The sequence below is a fragment of the Camelina sativa genome, chromosome 17, assembly GCF_030686135.1.
Source record: "Camelina sativa cultivar CO46 ecotype springtype chromosome 17, ASM3068613v1".
Taxonomy (NCBI): domain Eukaryota; kingdom Viridiplantae; phylum Streptophyta; class Magnoliopsida; order Brassicales; family Brassicaceae; genus Camelina; species Camelina sativa.
The window spans coordinates 2,295,678-2,312,983 of record NC_141896.1 but is presented as its reverse complement, the minus strand read 5'-3'; the positions used below and the strand labels follow the sequence as shown (position 1 = coordinate 2,312,983).

At 33.7% G+C, this 17,306-nt stretch overlaps 4 protein-coding genes across 4 annotated transcripts; 2 read left to right on the top strand and 2 right to left on the bottom strand.

The window, feature by feature from the left end:
- The first annotated feature begins 3 nt into the window (after positions 1-3).
- On the top strand, positions 4-2,001 carry LOC104754779 (rho-N domain-containing protein 1, chloroplastic). Its single transcript, XM_010477045.2, has 2 exons — positions 4-232; positions 609-2,001. The coding sequence occupies exons 1-2, from the start codon at positions 187-189 to the stop codon at positions 1,820-1,822; spliced, it is 1,260 nt and encodes a 419-aa protein (XP_010475347.1). The 5' UTR covers positions 4-186; the 3' UTR covers positions 1,823-2,001.
- A 1,106-nt stretch (positions 2,002-3,107) lies between these two features.
- Positions 3,108-5,045, bottom strand: LOC104754777 (transcription factor MYB13). The gene is made up of 3 exons (XM_010477044.3): positions 4,571-5,045; positions 4,333-4,462; positions 3,108-3,751 (listed from the first exon to the last, which is right to left on the bottom strand). The coding sequence occupies exons 1-3, from the start codon at positions 4,674-4,676 to the stop codon at positions 3,214-3,216; spliced, it is 774 nt and encodes a 257-aa protein (XP_010475346.2). The 5' UTR covers positions 4,677-5,045; the 3' UTR covers positions 3,108-3,213.
- A 1,628-nt stretch (positions 5,046-6,673) lies between these two features.
- Positions 6,674-8,738, top strand: LOC104754776 (transcription factor bHLH89). The gene is made up of 4 exons (XM_010477043.2): positions 6,674-6,840; positions 7,043-7,800; positions 7,894-8,301; positions 8,382-8,738. Exons 2-4 carry the CDS (start codon positions 7,054-7,056, stop codon positions 8,502-8,504), a joined length of 1,278 nt encoding a protein of 425 aa, XP_010475345.1. The 5' UTR covers positions 6,674-6,840; positions 7,043-7,053; the 3' UTR covers positions 8,505-8,738.
- Positions 8,739-10,037: 1,299 nt separating this feature from the next.
- On the bottom strand, positions 10,038-11,051 carry LOC104754775 (ethylene-responsive transcription factor ERF094). Its single transcript, XM_010477042.3, has one exon. The coding sequence runs from the start codon at positions 10,944-10,946 to the stop codon at positions 10,215-10,217; it is 732 nt and encodes a 243-aa protein (XP_010475344.1). The 5' UTR covers positions 10,947-11,051; the 3' UTR covers positions 10,038-10,214.
- Between the last annotated feature and the right edge of the window lie 6,255 nt (positions 11,052-17,306).

Sequence of the window (17,306 nt, the reverse complement as noted above, 5' to 3'; positions counted from 1 at the left end):
GTTATGACAATCGCTTCGGTTTTATTTTCGAAAGTTGTCCAAAGCCCATAAAAAAGCCCAATATGATGAATTAGTGTTGTAGTTACCAAGACGAGGAGACAGAGAAGACAAAGAGGGTCGAGAAGGAAAAGGGCAATGCAAGAAGAAGCTTAAAAAAATCTATCTTCTTTTCGCCGAAGTCTGTTCATGGCGATGTCGGGAACTTTCCATTTGAATTGTGATTACGTCCCTGGTACTTCACTATCCTCTCTCTCTCTCTCGCTCTTTCTCCAACATGTCGTTGTTAATTTTGTTTTTATGTATATGTATGTATAATTCTCGTAGATAATTTAGTTAAGGCTTGTCTATATGTTTGCTGGGAAGTTTGTTGGTGGGTTCTTCCTTAACTTCTCAGTGAGCACTCACTGTTTTATGCATTAGTCACTATAGGCGGAAACGGCGGTGTGTTTAAGAAAATTTGATTTTTGTTTTGTTGTCCACCAGTTGTTCGATGAAATGTTTCTGAGAGTATAATATATAATATACTTCGGCTTATTCGTTTGTGGACTGTTTAGTTACTTGTTGGTATTTTTAAGCTTACTTTATGAGGTGTTTCCTTGGTAACACAGGTTGTACACTTTCAGACAGCCGTTGCTTCTTCTCTAACTCTCCTGTTTCAAGAAGAACGCTTGCTATACTACCTTGGTCTTCCTCTCTCGATCACAAGAATGGACGTCTGAAATCTATCCGTAATACTACTTCTTTTGTTTGCCGAGCTAGTTCTGGCGGCTATAGGAGAAATCCTGATTTCTCAAGACTTAATAAGCATGGTTCCCGTGGAGGCAACAGGCAAAACGAAGGGAGAGACGATTTTGATATCGAAAGCTCTGACATGTTGTCTTCAAGAAATGGACCTTTACTGTCTCTGTCTAACTCCCCCAAATTCCAAGCTACCTCATCCCCTGGACCAAGAGAGAAAGAGATTGTTGAGCTTTTCAGAAAAGTTCAAGCTCAGCTTCGAGCTCGTGCTGCGGCAAAGAAAGAAGAAAAAAAGATTGAAGAATCTTCTAAAGGGCAGGGAAAAGAAAGTGAAACTGTTGACTCCCTTCTTAAGCTGCTAAGGAAGCACTCGGGAGAGCAGAGCAAGAAGCAAGTTAGCAAATTTAGCAACCAGGGAGATGTACATGGAGATACTGTCGACAAACAAGATCGCAATGGAAACCTTGCCAATTCAGCGAACAAGGATTATAACTCATCATCCTTTTCCAGACCAACATCAAGCTTCAGAAGAAAGTCGCCAGTACCAAGATCTAAATCACCGCCAGCTTACTCTAGCGAGGCAAGTTTTGATCAGGAATCAAGTTACAGCGTAACTTGGACCCAGAAGAAGGATATAGTGGAGTCGCGTAATGAGCTTGAGAATGAGCCTGTGGATGAGCATGAGAAGGAGCCTGAGTATGAGCATGAACCTGAAAATGAGTTAGAACCTGAACCTGTGACAACTATGCTTGCATCAGAGTCAGAGCAGAAGCCAGAGTCATCATCATTTTTTCAAGAGGAGGAGGAAGATGATGATGATGTTACTCTAGAGGTGTTATCAGATGATGATGATGTTATTTTAGATGTGTTATCAGATGATGAAGAGTCTCTCGATGATGCTGACGAAGATAGTGATGAAGCTGAGGAAGAAGCTGAGGAAGAAGCCGAGGAAGAAGCCGTGGAAGACTTGAGTAAACTGAAGCTGATGGAACTGAGAGGCATAGCAAAGTCACGGGGACTAAAAGGGGTTTCAAAGATGAAGAAAGCCGACCTGGTGGAGTTGCTTGGTAGTAATTCCAGCTGATTTGACAGTGAAAGAGACTCAAATACAGATGAACCCTTGCTCTAGCATGCACCACTTGAAATGAGTTATTTTCTCTGTTTTTGGTTTGTTTGAAATTAGTACTGGCGGTGATGTTCTTGGTTTACTAGGATATAATCTTTTGTCAACTCAGTTTTAACGAGGCATTATTTGGTGTTCAATCATGGATTTTCAAAAATCTATTACAAACAGGTTGATATTTGTTGTTTTTTACATTCTATGATATATATAGTCGACTCAAATCTCTCTTAGTAGCTCCAAATTCTTGAGAAGTAGCACAAATGCTTTGGGACTCACAAGGTGTAGTTGCATATTGTTGAAGCTCATCAGAAATGGTATTAGAGTATTGTAAAAAACCGTTTCTTTGGCTCAGAAATTTTCTCTATAAGTCGGTCATGCTATGTCAAAAAAGTGAACAGGATTCGGCTCATCCAAGGTAGGTCCGGGGACCTCGCCAGAGGCCCAGAGTTACTGATAAGAGTGATAATTCATAATTGACAAATATCATCACCATTCTCTGGTTGATTTTTCAATTAAGTTGTCACTTGTCAACCACGTTTTAATCATTTCATGCTTTTCTCATTGGTTTTATTATGTGTCAAAGAACCAAAGTTTTCCATTTAGTTTAGTTGATGGTGATATAAATCTATAGTGGAGTCATCGCTGGATCATCGATAATATCAATGTTGCTTCTTGTGTAGTAATTTTTTAGGTTATCTCGTTTTGAGATTTATAATATGTGCAAATCAGCTTTTGTGTTTAGTATCACAATTGGGTCAATGGGAGCTACTGAGTATATTCATTGCAACGAAATATTTCAGAAATTTTTATGCATGTAAAACAGTATAAGTGGACCTTATTAATCATATCTTTTATTTGTCAGTTTGCCATTACTGATAGTGAAACCAGAAGAATATAAAATGTGCATAGAAAAAAGGGAATATGCTTTTAAAAGTATCCGACTACATAAACAACAATATTATAGGCTTTCTTTAATTTAGCCATCCACTAAACATGTTTTAGTTACAGTACAAGACATCACCAAAGATTTTAAATTTATAATTACAAAGATGTTAAAGGACAAAGACAAACACAAGAAAAACCTCTTTATTAAAAAAACAGTTATCATAAAGACGTCAAATGTAACACAAACAATCATAATACTATACGTTAAGCTTTATATAATGTACGAACACTATTTCAGAATATATCCTGATACTAATTAAATCACATATCATAGTAACATTTAATCAAAATTTTCAAACGATTCACAAAAAAAAAGGACTATTTTTATTCATGTGCGTCACAAAGCAAGAAAAGATATACGTCCTCTGAACTCTCAACTACAAAAGGGGGTAAAAAGAAAAAAGAAATCAGAAGTCAGAAATGTCGGAGATTTCTCCAACTACAGGACTAGTAGTGAGATGGTCAAACCAAAACTCCATGTCATGGTTATACAATTTCGAGAAGTTATAACCCTTGTTGTCATTTCTATCTAACGAGCCCTCCCAGTTCTCAATCTTTATCTCGTTCTTCACATGATCATCTCCTGAAATGTTATAATCCATGGATACGACTTCTGACCAAAAGCTCTCATCTATCAATGCAGGAGGAACATCTTTTGATGACGTCGCAGAGTCTTTGCTGTTACCATTGGAGATGTGATCGTTATTGTTTCCCGATGTTGTAACCGCTGAAACGTCACCACTACTGCTAGATTGTTGTTGTTGTTGTTCCGGAGAGGTTGGCCTCTTTGCATCTGTAGTAGTAGTAGTACTAGTAGCAGTAACGACAGTTTCCTTGGTATCTCCATCTTGATTCTGGTGGAGTCTTTTCTTCAAATGAGTGTGCCAAACATTTTTAATTTCATTGTCTGTTCGACCTGGCAATTTTGCAGCTATCGCAGACCATCTACCAAAACAAAAAAAGTATCAAGCAAAATGTCACAAAAATGAAAGAATAAAAAAAAATTCATCAATATGTTAATAAGTCTACTTACTACATTGTTGTAATGAGAACAAAACAAACAGAGAAGCTATTGAACCTCATGTGGTATAGTTAAAAAAAAAAATGAGCACATGTCTTTACACTGATGAATGTGCCTATCTTGTCTAGTAGTGAAATTTGTTTAAAAGAAAGAAAAATAAAAAATTAGGAAAAGTGGAAAAAGAAAAATGAAATTTATTTAGTGGACAAAGGAAATCACGGGTTGGAATCTTCTCGGTTATCAGCCCCACACAGATGTAATGTAATATTTCAGAAAGATTTTGGAGTAAATCTAGTCACTCACTCTCAAAAAAAAAAACTTAAAAGAAACTATTTTTTCTTTTTTTTTTCTAGCGGAAAGAAAACAAAAAAATCAAATAGAAACGATTTTTCCAAAGTAATAATACTAAAAGGGATTGATTTCTTGAATAAAAATTGTTTTGATTTATAGTTCCGAAAAAACAATAAAAAAAATCTGAAAATATAGCATAAAAAGTAGAAGGGACCTGTTGCCTAAGATTTGATGTAAGTTGATGATAGTATCTTCTTCAAGAGAAGTGAAATTGCCACGTTTGATGTCTGGTCTCAAATAATTAATCCAACGGAGCCTGCAACTTTTTCCACACCGCAGTAGCCCTAATCAAACCAACCAACCCATTCAACAAAAAAAAAAAGAACCTTTACACACTAAAAAATACATAAAAGATAAGAAAAAAAAAAAATAAGGATATAATAAAAAAATACCGGCAGATTGAGGGAGAGATCTCCAATTGGGATGGCCATGGAGAGTAATATAATTGATCAAGAGTTGATCTTCTTCAGCACTCCATGGCCCTTTCTTCAATCCCATTTTCTCACAGCATTCTCCCCATTCTTTTTTTTTTTTTTTTTTTTTTTTGAAGATTTTGTGTGTGTTGGTGAAGAAAACAAAGGAAAGCCAAAAAATGTTGAGAGCGAGCAAGTAGTGTGCGGCGATGGCTTTAGTGTGTTAATATATATATTGAGAGAGAGAGAGAGAGAGAGAGAGAGAGAAGGGATATTGCGACAATAGGAAAATGACAAGAAGCTGGCAAAATAAAAATATATTTTTCTAATTTTAGTACACAAAGATCAATGCCTCCCAACTTCTTTTCCTTTTAATTTTTTCAATGAATAGTCATCTCTCTCACCTTTTTTTTCTCAAATAATTTTTTTTGATTTTTATGAATTTTATAATTATAGTTTAGTCTTTTCTGAGAGGAAATAAATAGGGCGAAGATATAGATGCAAAGATCTTCAATTTTGAAAAGACAATTAAAAAGTTGAATTTGGTACTTAATAGTTAGTAATGGTATGATACATGTGAAGGTGCTTTTAGCCGTTTAGGCAAAAGAATAGATAGGCTTATTAATACAATGGGCCAAAGAATCGATTGGCTTCTTATTAATGATTTTATAGGCCCAAATCAGATATGTCAAAAACGAATTATTCGCTCGCGCTATTGTAGGTGGGTAATCGTGACGGTAAAAAATTCAGTAAATCTTACGTTGCAATATTTTGATATAATGATTGAGCAAATAATAATTTTACTTACATCATGATCGGAACATGGATTTAGACGGGACGACTCCGTGTTAAACAAGATTTGGAAAATGTACGTACTTAATTGATTGATATGGGTCCAGATGATGTGTTGTTTGGGTTCAGGCCCACTCTCTCGTGAGTCGTGTCGTGTCGTGTCTGGCTCTAAATAACGAAACGTGTTAAAACCCCTACTTCAGATACATTTGTTGAGGCCCAAAACAAGCCTCATAAGTCATAAAGAAGGGGAACAATTAGCAGAGAATTCTTCTCCATAGCTTCTTTTGATTTACAGTTTTGCATCTTACGTCATCACGTGGGACCCCCAATAGCTTTTTAGTTTTTGCCATTGGAAACAACAAACACACACACATTGCATGACCCAACAAACAAGAAGAAATTAAAAAAAAAATTAATAATAATAATAATACTTACAATTAATAATACTAGCTAGCTAGTGTCCCTTCATTACTAAATTATTTTTACTTTTTTACTTAATTATTTCATGTACGAAAAAAATACTTTCGTCCTGGTCACTGTAATAATAGATCAGAAGTATGGAATCAGAGAAGTCAGTCTTACACACAAATGTACGTACAAATGTTGAATCTTCTTTGTTTGTTTGTTTGACTTGACTCCCCCACCTTATTTATTAGCAAGAGCCAAGAAGAAACAAAATCTGTAAATATAAGAAGACGGGAATACCCCTAAACAGCAAATTGAAACTAAAAGACGGGAATACCCCTAAAGAAAGGGAAAAAAAATTGAGAGAATCGTGATGGGACCCATCATCATCTGCCATATGGAACTTACAGACTGTAAGTAAGTTGTAACTAATCACCGGCCGGTCTTGTGCCCCAATTTTTCATGATCCAACCACAATACAAAAGCCCCTCCTTTGTGTTGTTATATACTCTCTACATATGTGGTGTATATAATCATAATTACATGTATTTGTGTGTGTATATCAAACAAAAATTAAAAGAAATATGTACATGTAACTTACTTAAAAAGTTCATAGAATTAGCAGAAACAAAATGACTAATCATAATATTTCCAATTATAATAAAGATCTACTATCAAACTACTAGACAGATAAGAACCGAACGATATTCCTTCTTTTAAAAATTAAAAAAAAAAAAAAAAAAAAAGTTTGTTTTGAAATTAACATTTTTGTCCCCTCATCGACCACAAAATAAATGCCAGATGTATATTCTATGCAATTTATTTTTTAAAAAATAAAAAAATTTATCAGCTTTCCTTCCTCTCTTTTTATTGTGTACTCTCAATTTGCAAACGTATAGGCATTTTCAAAAAAAGAGAGCCAGAGAGAGAGAGAGAGAGAGAGAGAGAGACTTGTTTTTGTAATTCTCTTCTTCGCGTGAGTTCTGATTGCTTTAATCGAAAAAATAAAAATAAAGGTTCTTCGGAGAGATATTCATCAGCCAACGACGGTACTAACACCTGAATATTTCTCTTCTCTTCATTAGTCTTTTCATTTTCTAATAACTTTTAGCTGATCTTTATATATTACTATTACAAGAATATATTATAAAGATGGTTAGAGCTGATTTGTTCGAGTTTAGGTTCTATTAAGTTCTCTCTCTATATATAATTTATACCGGAAATCAAACTTATTATGTAAAACGTTTGCAGATTTTGAAACCATGGAAGGAGGAGGAGGCATGTATGAAGAAATTGGTTGTTTTGATCCAAATGCTCCGGCAGAACTGACGGCTGAGAGAAGTGTCTCTCCGGCCGAGCCACCACCAACCATCACGGTCGTCGGTAGCAGCAACAACAACAGCAACTGCAGTCTTGAAGATCTCTCTGAGTTCCACCTCAGCCCACAAGACTCTTCTCTAGCTGCCTCTGCCTCAGCTCAGCTTCACATCAATGCTACTCCTCCTAACTGTGAACATCATCAATTCCAGAGTTCAATGCACCACCAAACTGTACTTCAAGATCCTTCCTCATATCCGCAACAGTCGAATAACTGGGACAATGGTTACCAAGAGTTTGTGAATCTAGGTCCTAACCATACAACTCCTGACCTACTCAGTCTCTTGCAACTGCCTAGATCCTCACTTCCGCCTTTCGCTAACCCTAGCCTCCAAGACATCATCATGACATCTTCCTCTGTCTCTGCCTATGACCCGCTCTTCCATCTGAATTTCCCTTTGCAGCATCCTAATAATGGGACGACTTTTCTTGGAGTTGATCAAGATCAAGCTGAGACAAACCAAGGTGTGAATTTGTTGTATGATGAAGAAAACAACAACCTCGACGTTGGTCTTAACCGTAAAGGGAGAGGATCGAGAAAACGGAAAATTTTCCCTACCGAACGCGAGAGAAGAGTTCACTTCAAAGACCGCTTTGGTGACTTAAAGAAACTAATTCCAAATCCAACCAAGGTCATCATACTAATCTACTACTTTAATTACTTCTCTTTCAAGTAATAAAACTTTACAATCTAAAACCCTTATTTCCTTTAATTGTATATGTAGAGTGACAGAGCATCAATCGTGGGAGAAGCCATAGATTACATCAAAGAGTTGTTAAGGACGATCGATGAGTTCAAGCTGCTAGTGGAAAAGAAGAGAATAAAGCAGCGGAACAGGGAAGGAGATGATGTTGTTGATGAGAACTTCAAGGCTCAAAGCGAAGTGGTAGAACAGAGTTCGATCAATAAGAAGAACAATGCCTTGAGATGCTCGTGGCTCAAGAGGAAATCAAAGTTCACTGAGGTTGATGTACGTATCATAGACGATGAAGTAACGATAAAGATCGTGCAGAAGAAGAAAATCAATAGTTTGTTGTTCGTATCTAAAGTCATTGACCAGCTTCAGCTTGATCTTCACCATGTTGCTGGGGCACAGATCGGTGAACACCACAGCTTCTTGTTCAATACCAAGGTTATTCTCATAGATCTTTCAATTTAATCCTTATATCAATTTCAAAAGACCGTATTAGAGTAACTAATTGTGATGAACAGATTTGTGAAGGATCAAGTGTTTATGCAAGTGCCATAGCAGACAGAGTAATGGAAGTGTTGGAGAAACAATACATGGAAGCTCTTTCGATGAATAATGGCTACCACTGCTACTCCAGTGATTAATGCGTTTTTCATATCTAGCTGGTTATTACTTTTAATTATGGATGTTTTAATAATCACATTAGTAGTAACGTTTTCGCACTTTTGTTCTTTTAGCAGTGTGGGCTTTGTAGCTATGCCTCTGTTCTTCCCCCTTTTTAGGGTTTTTTTATTCTATATGTGAGAAAGAGTGAGAGTTCCATCTTTTTCCTTTGAAAGAAACAATCTAAAACGTTTCATAGTAACTATTATTGTTCATCTTTTAGTCTTTTTTTTTAAAAAACAATCTAAAACGTTTCATAGTAACTATTATTGTTCATCTTTTAGTCTTTTTTAGAAAAAAACAATCTAAAACGTTTCATAGTAACTATTATTGTTCATCTTTTAGTCTTAAACATAAGTTTTGAGTTCTTGATTGTTGACTTTTGGTCGTCGAGTCAACAGCTAGGATTGAGCTGTGCGTTTCGGCTCAGGGTTAGTTTTCGGTTGGGCCGTTTTCTGGTAAAACCCAATAATGTTGTTAGTTCAGCCCAAGTGAAGTCGGTTTAAATTCTGCCAAGTGTTTTATGGTTAGAGCAGATTTATTCGAGTTCACCCCTTTCATTTTGTAACAAGTGTCACTTTGAAAAATAATGTAAAATTTGACCAAAAGCATCTAATCTGTCTATTTCCTTAACTACAATAATTAAACATAAGAATGTTCATAAATCAATTTATTTTTTGTTTACATAAAATAAAAACTACTATCGGAACAGCATTTATATTGAAACAGACTTGTACGAGATACTGTATAAGACATAAACAGGTAGAGATATAAAATGGTATTAATAATGCTAAGGAGAAACATCATCAGTGACGTAAGGCATAATTTAATCTCATTACACTCTAAGCATAACAGAGAAATATGATTGGATCGTACTATCGTAGTTTTTACATCCAATCCTTTCGAGTGTGTCATTGTCAAGGTGGCTAATTATAGCTATTAATCGAATACGTGATAACGTGAAGCTACGACAGCTAGAACAGTTTCTTCCGACGAGAATACGTATGAACTTTTATATACAGAGAAAATAACATCAGTTATGCTCGGTCATGTTAATGCTAAAGCCGTTAAGGTTCATAATATATCAAACCCTTCTCATGTGATCATAAAATTGTTCCGTATTCAACTATAAATTCTGCAGGTTGATCGGTTCATAGTCCGCTGGGATGCAGACGTATCGTTAACTACCTCACAAAATCTCGATGATAAAAATTTCAGCCCATCAAATAAGTAACCAAGGGAAGGGAATATGGATGCACAGCATGTGCTCCTTTAAACTTCATAGAAAATATATATATACTAACTTTTCTTTCTAGCTTGACTTGACTTTGCCTTTTTTTTTTTTTTTTTTTCTGTGATAAGAGTTTTTATTCTAGGTTTCATTTGACTTTTTTTTTTTTTTTTTTTTTTGTTTCCTCGGATAGTTGAGAGAATTTTTGGATTTTATATTTTAAAACCCTCGGATCAGTTTTCGTAGAAAGTATTGAATAAAATAAATATTAAGAAATTAAGCATTACGGTAAAGAGAGATAGATGTATACAATTACACATGATACATGATTTTTTTCCGCAAGACTTGACGTCTAATACACTTCCAACATCGCCATCACATCTCTTTCATCGGATAAAAATAAAGAGAAAACTATATAAAAAAACAGAGCTCACTCAAATTACAATAAAATTGATCAAGATCATGAACATGATCTCATAAGCTCTTCTAAGTATTCAGCACCTAAATCCTCAAGAACTACAAGTGTTGTATTACTTTCTTGTTGCGTCGTATCATCAACACTCTGTTTTATACTTCTTGAAGACAAAGAAGAAGAAGACGAAGAAGAGGAAGAAGAAGGAGAAGATGTCAACAAAGAAGAAGAAGAAGATTTCTTCTTTCCTCTAGGCCGGTTTCTCATGGAGTGTTTTCTCTTCAAGGTTATCACCGGAGACTCTCCATCGTTAAGATTCACATTCTCCATCTTCCTGAGAGACTCTTTAACGACATCAACAGGGAAATTGAGTACTGCGAGGCTGCCTTTCAAAGCAAAAGCCGCCTGATCATAAGCTAGAGCCGCCTCCTCCGCGGTATCAAACGTCCCGAGCCATACTCTTATCCCTTTCCTTGTTGAGTCTCTTATCTCGGCCGCATACTTCCCCCACGGCCGTTTCCTCACTCCTCTGTATGACTTCTCCTCCTCCTCCTCCTCGGCTGCTATGGTGGCTTCTTCTTTGATGATTGATGATCCAAATGTGAAGAAGTCATCAGAGTAGTAAGTAGGGGTACTAGACAAAAGGAAGGATTGATCAAATGATTGATGTAAGAAACTCTCTTCCCACAAGAATGATTCTTGTGAGCTCCATGAGCTTGAAGAAGAGTTCTCCGGGGAAAACTCTCCACTTAAGAAGGAAGCTTGAGACTCCATTTGCATTATTTTTTCTTAACGGTTTTCGTGTTGTGACATATTTCTTCAGTGGCAATAAGTTTGGGAAATATATATAGCGAGAGACATGAACCGATTAGATATTTGAATTTAGGGGCTATTATTCAAAATATTAATATTTTAATATATATTTTATTTCAATTGGGTCCAATATGACAATTAGGCTGCCTCCGAATGCTCTATCACCATTTATCATAAAAACGCAAAATGGGGCCGGCGAAAAGATAATTGGTGCTGAATAATATAAAAGAATGAGAGTGAGGGGGTAATACGAAATAGGATCTATCTATAGAGATAATTGTTTGTAATGAGATACACAGAAGTGGGTGAAATGTTCCACGTGGGACAAGACCAAGTTTGAGGGTATGACGTACGGCGGCGTGTTTCCGACAAAATAGATGAGAGCAGCACAAGTAAATGACACGTTGGCCTTCAATGTACAATACAAATTACAAACAAACATGAACATCTCTCGGTCGTTACTAGAGTTGCTGTTTAATTTAAAACTCCTTGAAGTACCAAAAGAATGCAAAATCAACGTTAACATGTATTGAAGAATTCTTGCTGTTTAACTAAAGTCTGCTGTATTAGAGATTTGAAGGTTTGGAAAATAATATCAAAACGTAGAATTTTTGTTTGTCAAAGTAAATTCGATTTGGTTAGAGGTTTTTTTTTTAATTCCCTGTTTTGATTGAACTTCAATCTACAAAAGGAAACTGTAAATATAGATTGAACTGCATATTTATGAAGGTTGAATTTTTAATGAAAGAAACACTGCTACATTGTATCTTAAATAGTTAAATCGTTGATACAACATTGCATCACAACAACAATTGAAAAGGTTTTAAGATTCGAAAAATGCGGCTTAATCGTTTATATGGCATTTGCAGAGTAAAAAATAGATGTTACCATCACAACTCTTGAAAAGTTTAAATTGTAAGTATGTTTTAACTGACAATAATGATTAGAGAATATGCGGCTAAATGGGTCAAACATGCGACTAAAAGCCAAGAACAACTAATGATTTTTCAACGTCTTAACATGCATTTTATTTATTTATCTAATGCATTGTTATTATTTTTTTTTTCACATGTTTCTAGTATTGTTCACGGTGGACCATAAAAGTGCTAGTACAACGTAACTTAAATAAACCCTTTGATGAAATGATCTGTACGTGACTGGATATGTAAAATATAAATTCTTAATAATCATTGAGTTATACTGACACTTTGATCACCATTTTTGAATATAGTACAATTATTCATTCTAAGACATAGAGGCTAGCTATAGTAATCACAATTCACAAGGTAATGAGAGATCTAAAAAATGAAGAATAAAAAAAAAAATGAAGAATATTTTGGTAAAATGTTTTGTTGAATGGTAGTGTTTGTTATAGGGCTTAAAGATTGACTACGACATAATATAATAATAATCGCTTCACGAAATTGACTTGATGTTTTTTTGGCTTCGTACACGATCAAGAATTTGAATTAATTGGCTGAGGTTTTATCGCCGCCACCTCTATAATTGGAGCCTTAACTAGTTCTACAGCATTTACGTCTATAATGTATACAAGGCCAAAGCTTCTGCTTCACTATAATTGCTGGTAGAAAAGTATTTTCAACACTTGTTATGACTTGTCCCTTTATCTTTTGGTGTCCACACATATACGCGATCTCCATGCATTATCACCTACAAATTAGTACTGCTTTAGTAATATTACAAAAAATTGTGACAAAATAAAATAGAAATAAAAAAATGTGTAATAAAATAGTCAAACTTAACGTGTACTAACAATCTTGTTTTGTTTTTTTTGTTTTTAACATTGTCACGACGAGTTCTAAATTGAAGCATTTATGCTATTCAGCCTAACAGAAAATTTATGGAACAAATTAATAAGGAATCATGGTGGCATTTAGGTTTATATTAAGGCGCTTTGTGCATGTTTTTTTTTACGTAAGACAGCTCATTTGTTTAAGAAAATGTTACAAATATTTGTCAATAAATGAGAAAATATTAAGCCTTTCAGTAGAAAAAAAAGTAAGAAGATTACATTGTATTTGGTTGCATGATAGTTTTACGTAGAAACTAGAAAGATGAGCATACGGTGCATACCCGTATATATACAGTAATCAGAAAGGATTGATTGGACCAAATGTGGGGTCGTCTTGGATGCAACTTGAAGGTCCGATAAATTTACGGTAGATAAGAAGGTTCGAATTCGAAGCCTACAAAAATCATTGGACCACTCGGCGACAATTCGCTTTGGATTCTTTGGAAGTTTTTAGCCTAGGCTAGAGTGTTAATTAACAGGGATGATTAATTAATCTCGTGCTTGGTCCCTCACTCCCTCCCTGCGAGTAATAGCTTTTTGGTGATCTTCATTTCATCAACCAAATTATGTGTTAATGTGTATATAGAATGAAGAAAACAATTACCGTGATTTACAAGATTAATATTGTGGAAAAAAATATATATCTTGGATCAGAATGTTACTTAAAACTGAGAAGATGGTAGCTACTACAATAATTATAGAAAACGTGGAAACATTTGCTGAATCTAAAATTATCTGAGAACGAATCATACAATTTCATACTAATAAATCTCATGTGTTATATAAACAATAAAATTCAATTACTTGTCCTTTTTGTTAAACAGTCGTGGGAATAAATTAATTAAGCCATGGTAGTTTGCAGAGTAATAAATTGTTGGACGTACGGCAAGAAGGCAGAAAAATAATAGAGATATTCTAAGTTTTACTCCAAATAAACTAGATTGATAATGACTCAAATGTCCAAGTGCATACCCCTTCATATATAGTTCATACAATGTCATATCATTATCACAAACAAAATTGCTATATTCTGTTGGAGCTATGCAGCCTATATGCTCTTAATTTTTGTTTTAAAATTATTTGTACATAACAATATTTTGGATGGTCGATATTTTTATAAAGATTTTTCATTGTTTTTGTTAGAAAAGGTTTTCTATATTGATATTACAAAAGAGAATAATTACAACATTACGTTTAATCACTTTCTTCGACAACCAAATAATTTTAACTGTCTTTTTTTGTATTGACGAACAAAAAGAAAACTTTTTCTTGCCACATTGGAAACTCTTTTCGTGATCACGTACAGAAAATCTTTCTTTTCATCCTCACATGTGACTTCGTGAACATATATATATTTAAACAATATAATAATTGGACCATGTAAGTAATTTCGCAAAAAAAAAAAATCATATATTATGAAGGTTGTTAATACAACTAGGGTTTGAATTTAGTTTATTTACGTGTAAACCATTTGCGCTACGTAATTGGTCTCCTAGAGTTTTGGTCCATATACGATGGGCGAGCATCAAATTTGCGGGAAGGCATATTCGAATTTGACCAATTCAGGATTAATAAGAAATTTAGGGGACTAAATATGTGATACTTATAAAAAGTAGTAAGGTTTAGAAAGATAATTATGAAAAGTTTAATAGGATATACCAAACTAATAAAAGTGATTATATCAAGATTTAGGTAAAAAAAAAATTAATTTAGTGGGATGATCCTATTAGTGGTGGACCATTGAAATATAATTGGCTTATATCGTGCAACTTGAAAATACAATTAAAAAAAGCCTGTAGCGCAAGAGAGACGGGTGCATGCACACTCTTCTCTTTTTATTTTGTTTTAATCTTTGTAATCTTACTTTTTGTTCGAGCCTCCTCTCCTAGTCTGCTAGGGTCAAAGGTAAACCCCAATATTTTTTTTTGGGAATATTAAATTCATGTGATGGTCAAAAACTTTTTTTTTCTTCTTCGCGACCAGGAAAATCCAGACATGCATGCTATTTAATAACCCTACTCATCATCAATAATATTAAGAAAGTAAAATTTTGATTGCGAAATTATTAAAAACCAGCAAATCTAGTAGTTGGTATAGTATTCTATATATAAATAATGGCTCAACTTGCTAAAAGGAAAGCGATTGAGGTTTTTTTCGTTTAAATTTTTTTGCTTGTTTTCTTTTTTTGGAATCTTTTGATATTTTTTTGGCATCAAATGATTAATTTTTTTTTACCGAATTTTCTGTTAAAACGTTCTTTTTATGAAAAAGGCTGATCTTTCCAAAACCAGCAACACTCTATAATTAAACTCAACTAACTAAAGAGAGCATGCATCTTTTTTTTGTTTGGTCAAAGAGAGCATGCATCTATGTTCCTAAATCTACACTTCAATTTTGATTATTTTATATAACTAATGATTTGAAGAAAATTAGCTGTTGAAAAGGAAAAAGTTTTAGTTTATTTTGAGTAATCCACTTTTTCTATTATAAGAGGGGGTTATTGGTTCTATAATTTTAATGGATTTAGAAATCCAACCAAAAATCATGTGTTATTCAATCATTGATTTTAAAATACTTATCAAAATTATGTGTTATTGGTTCTATGATTTGCAAATACTTGTTCAAATCCAATGTTATTCATTTAATGATTTGTTTTTGGATTTCAAAATCCACATTATGTTTTAAATGGATTTGTATAGATTTGAAAGTGTAAAATAGAAGGATCCAAATCCAAGGATAAAACATGTTATTTCAAAATCCATGTCTTTTGATTTCTAGAATTTACAATTCCATATGGAATTAGAAATCATCTATCCAATAACAGCCCCTAAATAACATATGGTGTATATAGTTTGAGTTTTAGAATAATGTAATTTAATTTCTTGCCAGATAAAGTATGGATTAAACTGAAACTTGTGGACAGACTAATAAGTTTAATTTTTGGACAAAAAATAGAATCTTCTGAACATGGTCTTCTATTTTATCCTTCATTTGAATGCAAAGTGCATGCATCTTCAATTTCAACACGTGCTTATTAATATGGGCATGATTTAGTCGCCACACACGATAAAAACTGAAAGCTTGTTTCTTCTTTTTATTTGCCCCTTTATATATGAAGGCAACGTATGCATTAATACATAAAATATATATATATATATATATATAGTCATATACTGAAACATAGCGAAATTTAACAAACACATATTAGATTTTCTTTTTTTAACAAAACAAACACATATTAAATATCTTCCGGCCCTTCAATTGTGTCTGTTGATCGTTCGTTAGACGCCAAGGATGTGATTCTGAAGGTGTTGCCTCCAAAATATTTCAGCTGCTTGTTATCTATCTGGTCGTACTTAATATAATGGTTTATAATGGTTAACTCGTACACTTATGCATCAAAATTAAGTAACCAATAATATAGAAAATTCAGTTAATTAAGGTTTTAGTATATAATTTTTCTTGTTTGAACAAAAGGTTTTTACTAGAAAAGCCTGTTTATACATAGCTTCTGAAAATTTACGTTTCATTGTTGTAGTGAGATACAAGAAAAAGCTAACGGGTTTATCTAAACACTACCAAAAGACTAAAAATTAATAGTACAGTAAAACTAATTTAGTAATTATGAAAAACTGAACACATGCATATGTTTTCCATCTAACTATTCAATCTGAATTAATTAATAACGAAATATTAATTAGTTTTCTGCCAAATCACTTTGATAATAAAACTAAGTTAAACCATTAATCAGATCAAATATATAATTTTAATCAGTTATTGTAAAATTATAAATTGTGGGTGATATCTTGAAAACAAGTTGAGAGCGCGCAATAAAACGAGCTAAGCTTCATATAGATTCCAAGGTTTCCGTGGGCCTGAATAAACAAATGGAAATTTTAGATTAAGCATGTATTGGGCGGGCCTATTTATTTGCCAACATTGACTTTATGGACTAATCTTTTAATGAGATGAGCTAAGTAGTGGTATCGATGGGCTTCTTATTATGTAAACTTCTAACTAGTAACCAATTTAAGTTTGGATTTGATAAACTCGTTTATACAAAGTGCACATATTCATTTAAATAAAAACAAAAAATAATTTAGTATTCTCACTCTTTTTTTTTTGTTCTTTATGTTATTCTCATGTTAATTATAAACATTATAAAAGTTGTGATATAATGTTGACCAAAAGAAGAAGTTGTATAATTTATAGTTTTCTTCCATATGGCGAGACCTGAATCATAAATATGTTCTTGTACTGGGGCTGGGGGCTTCGTCCACAAAAACATGCAGAAAAGGAGAAATTATAATTTTCAATAGTAAAAGCAATACAACTTTTCGGTTTCCTTTTTCCCCTTCTCTCTTATTTCTGACGGTATACACTACACAAAACAAATTAAGAAATGAGTGTTATACATCATTAGTAAAGGATAAGAGAAAAAAAAGAAAAAGGAAAAATGGAATGTGCTCAAGTCCAAAAATGTCAAACAAAGAAGTGTGAAACTGAAAGCGAAA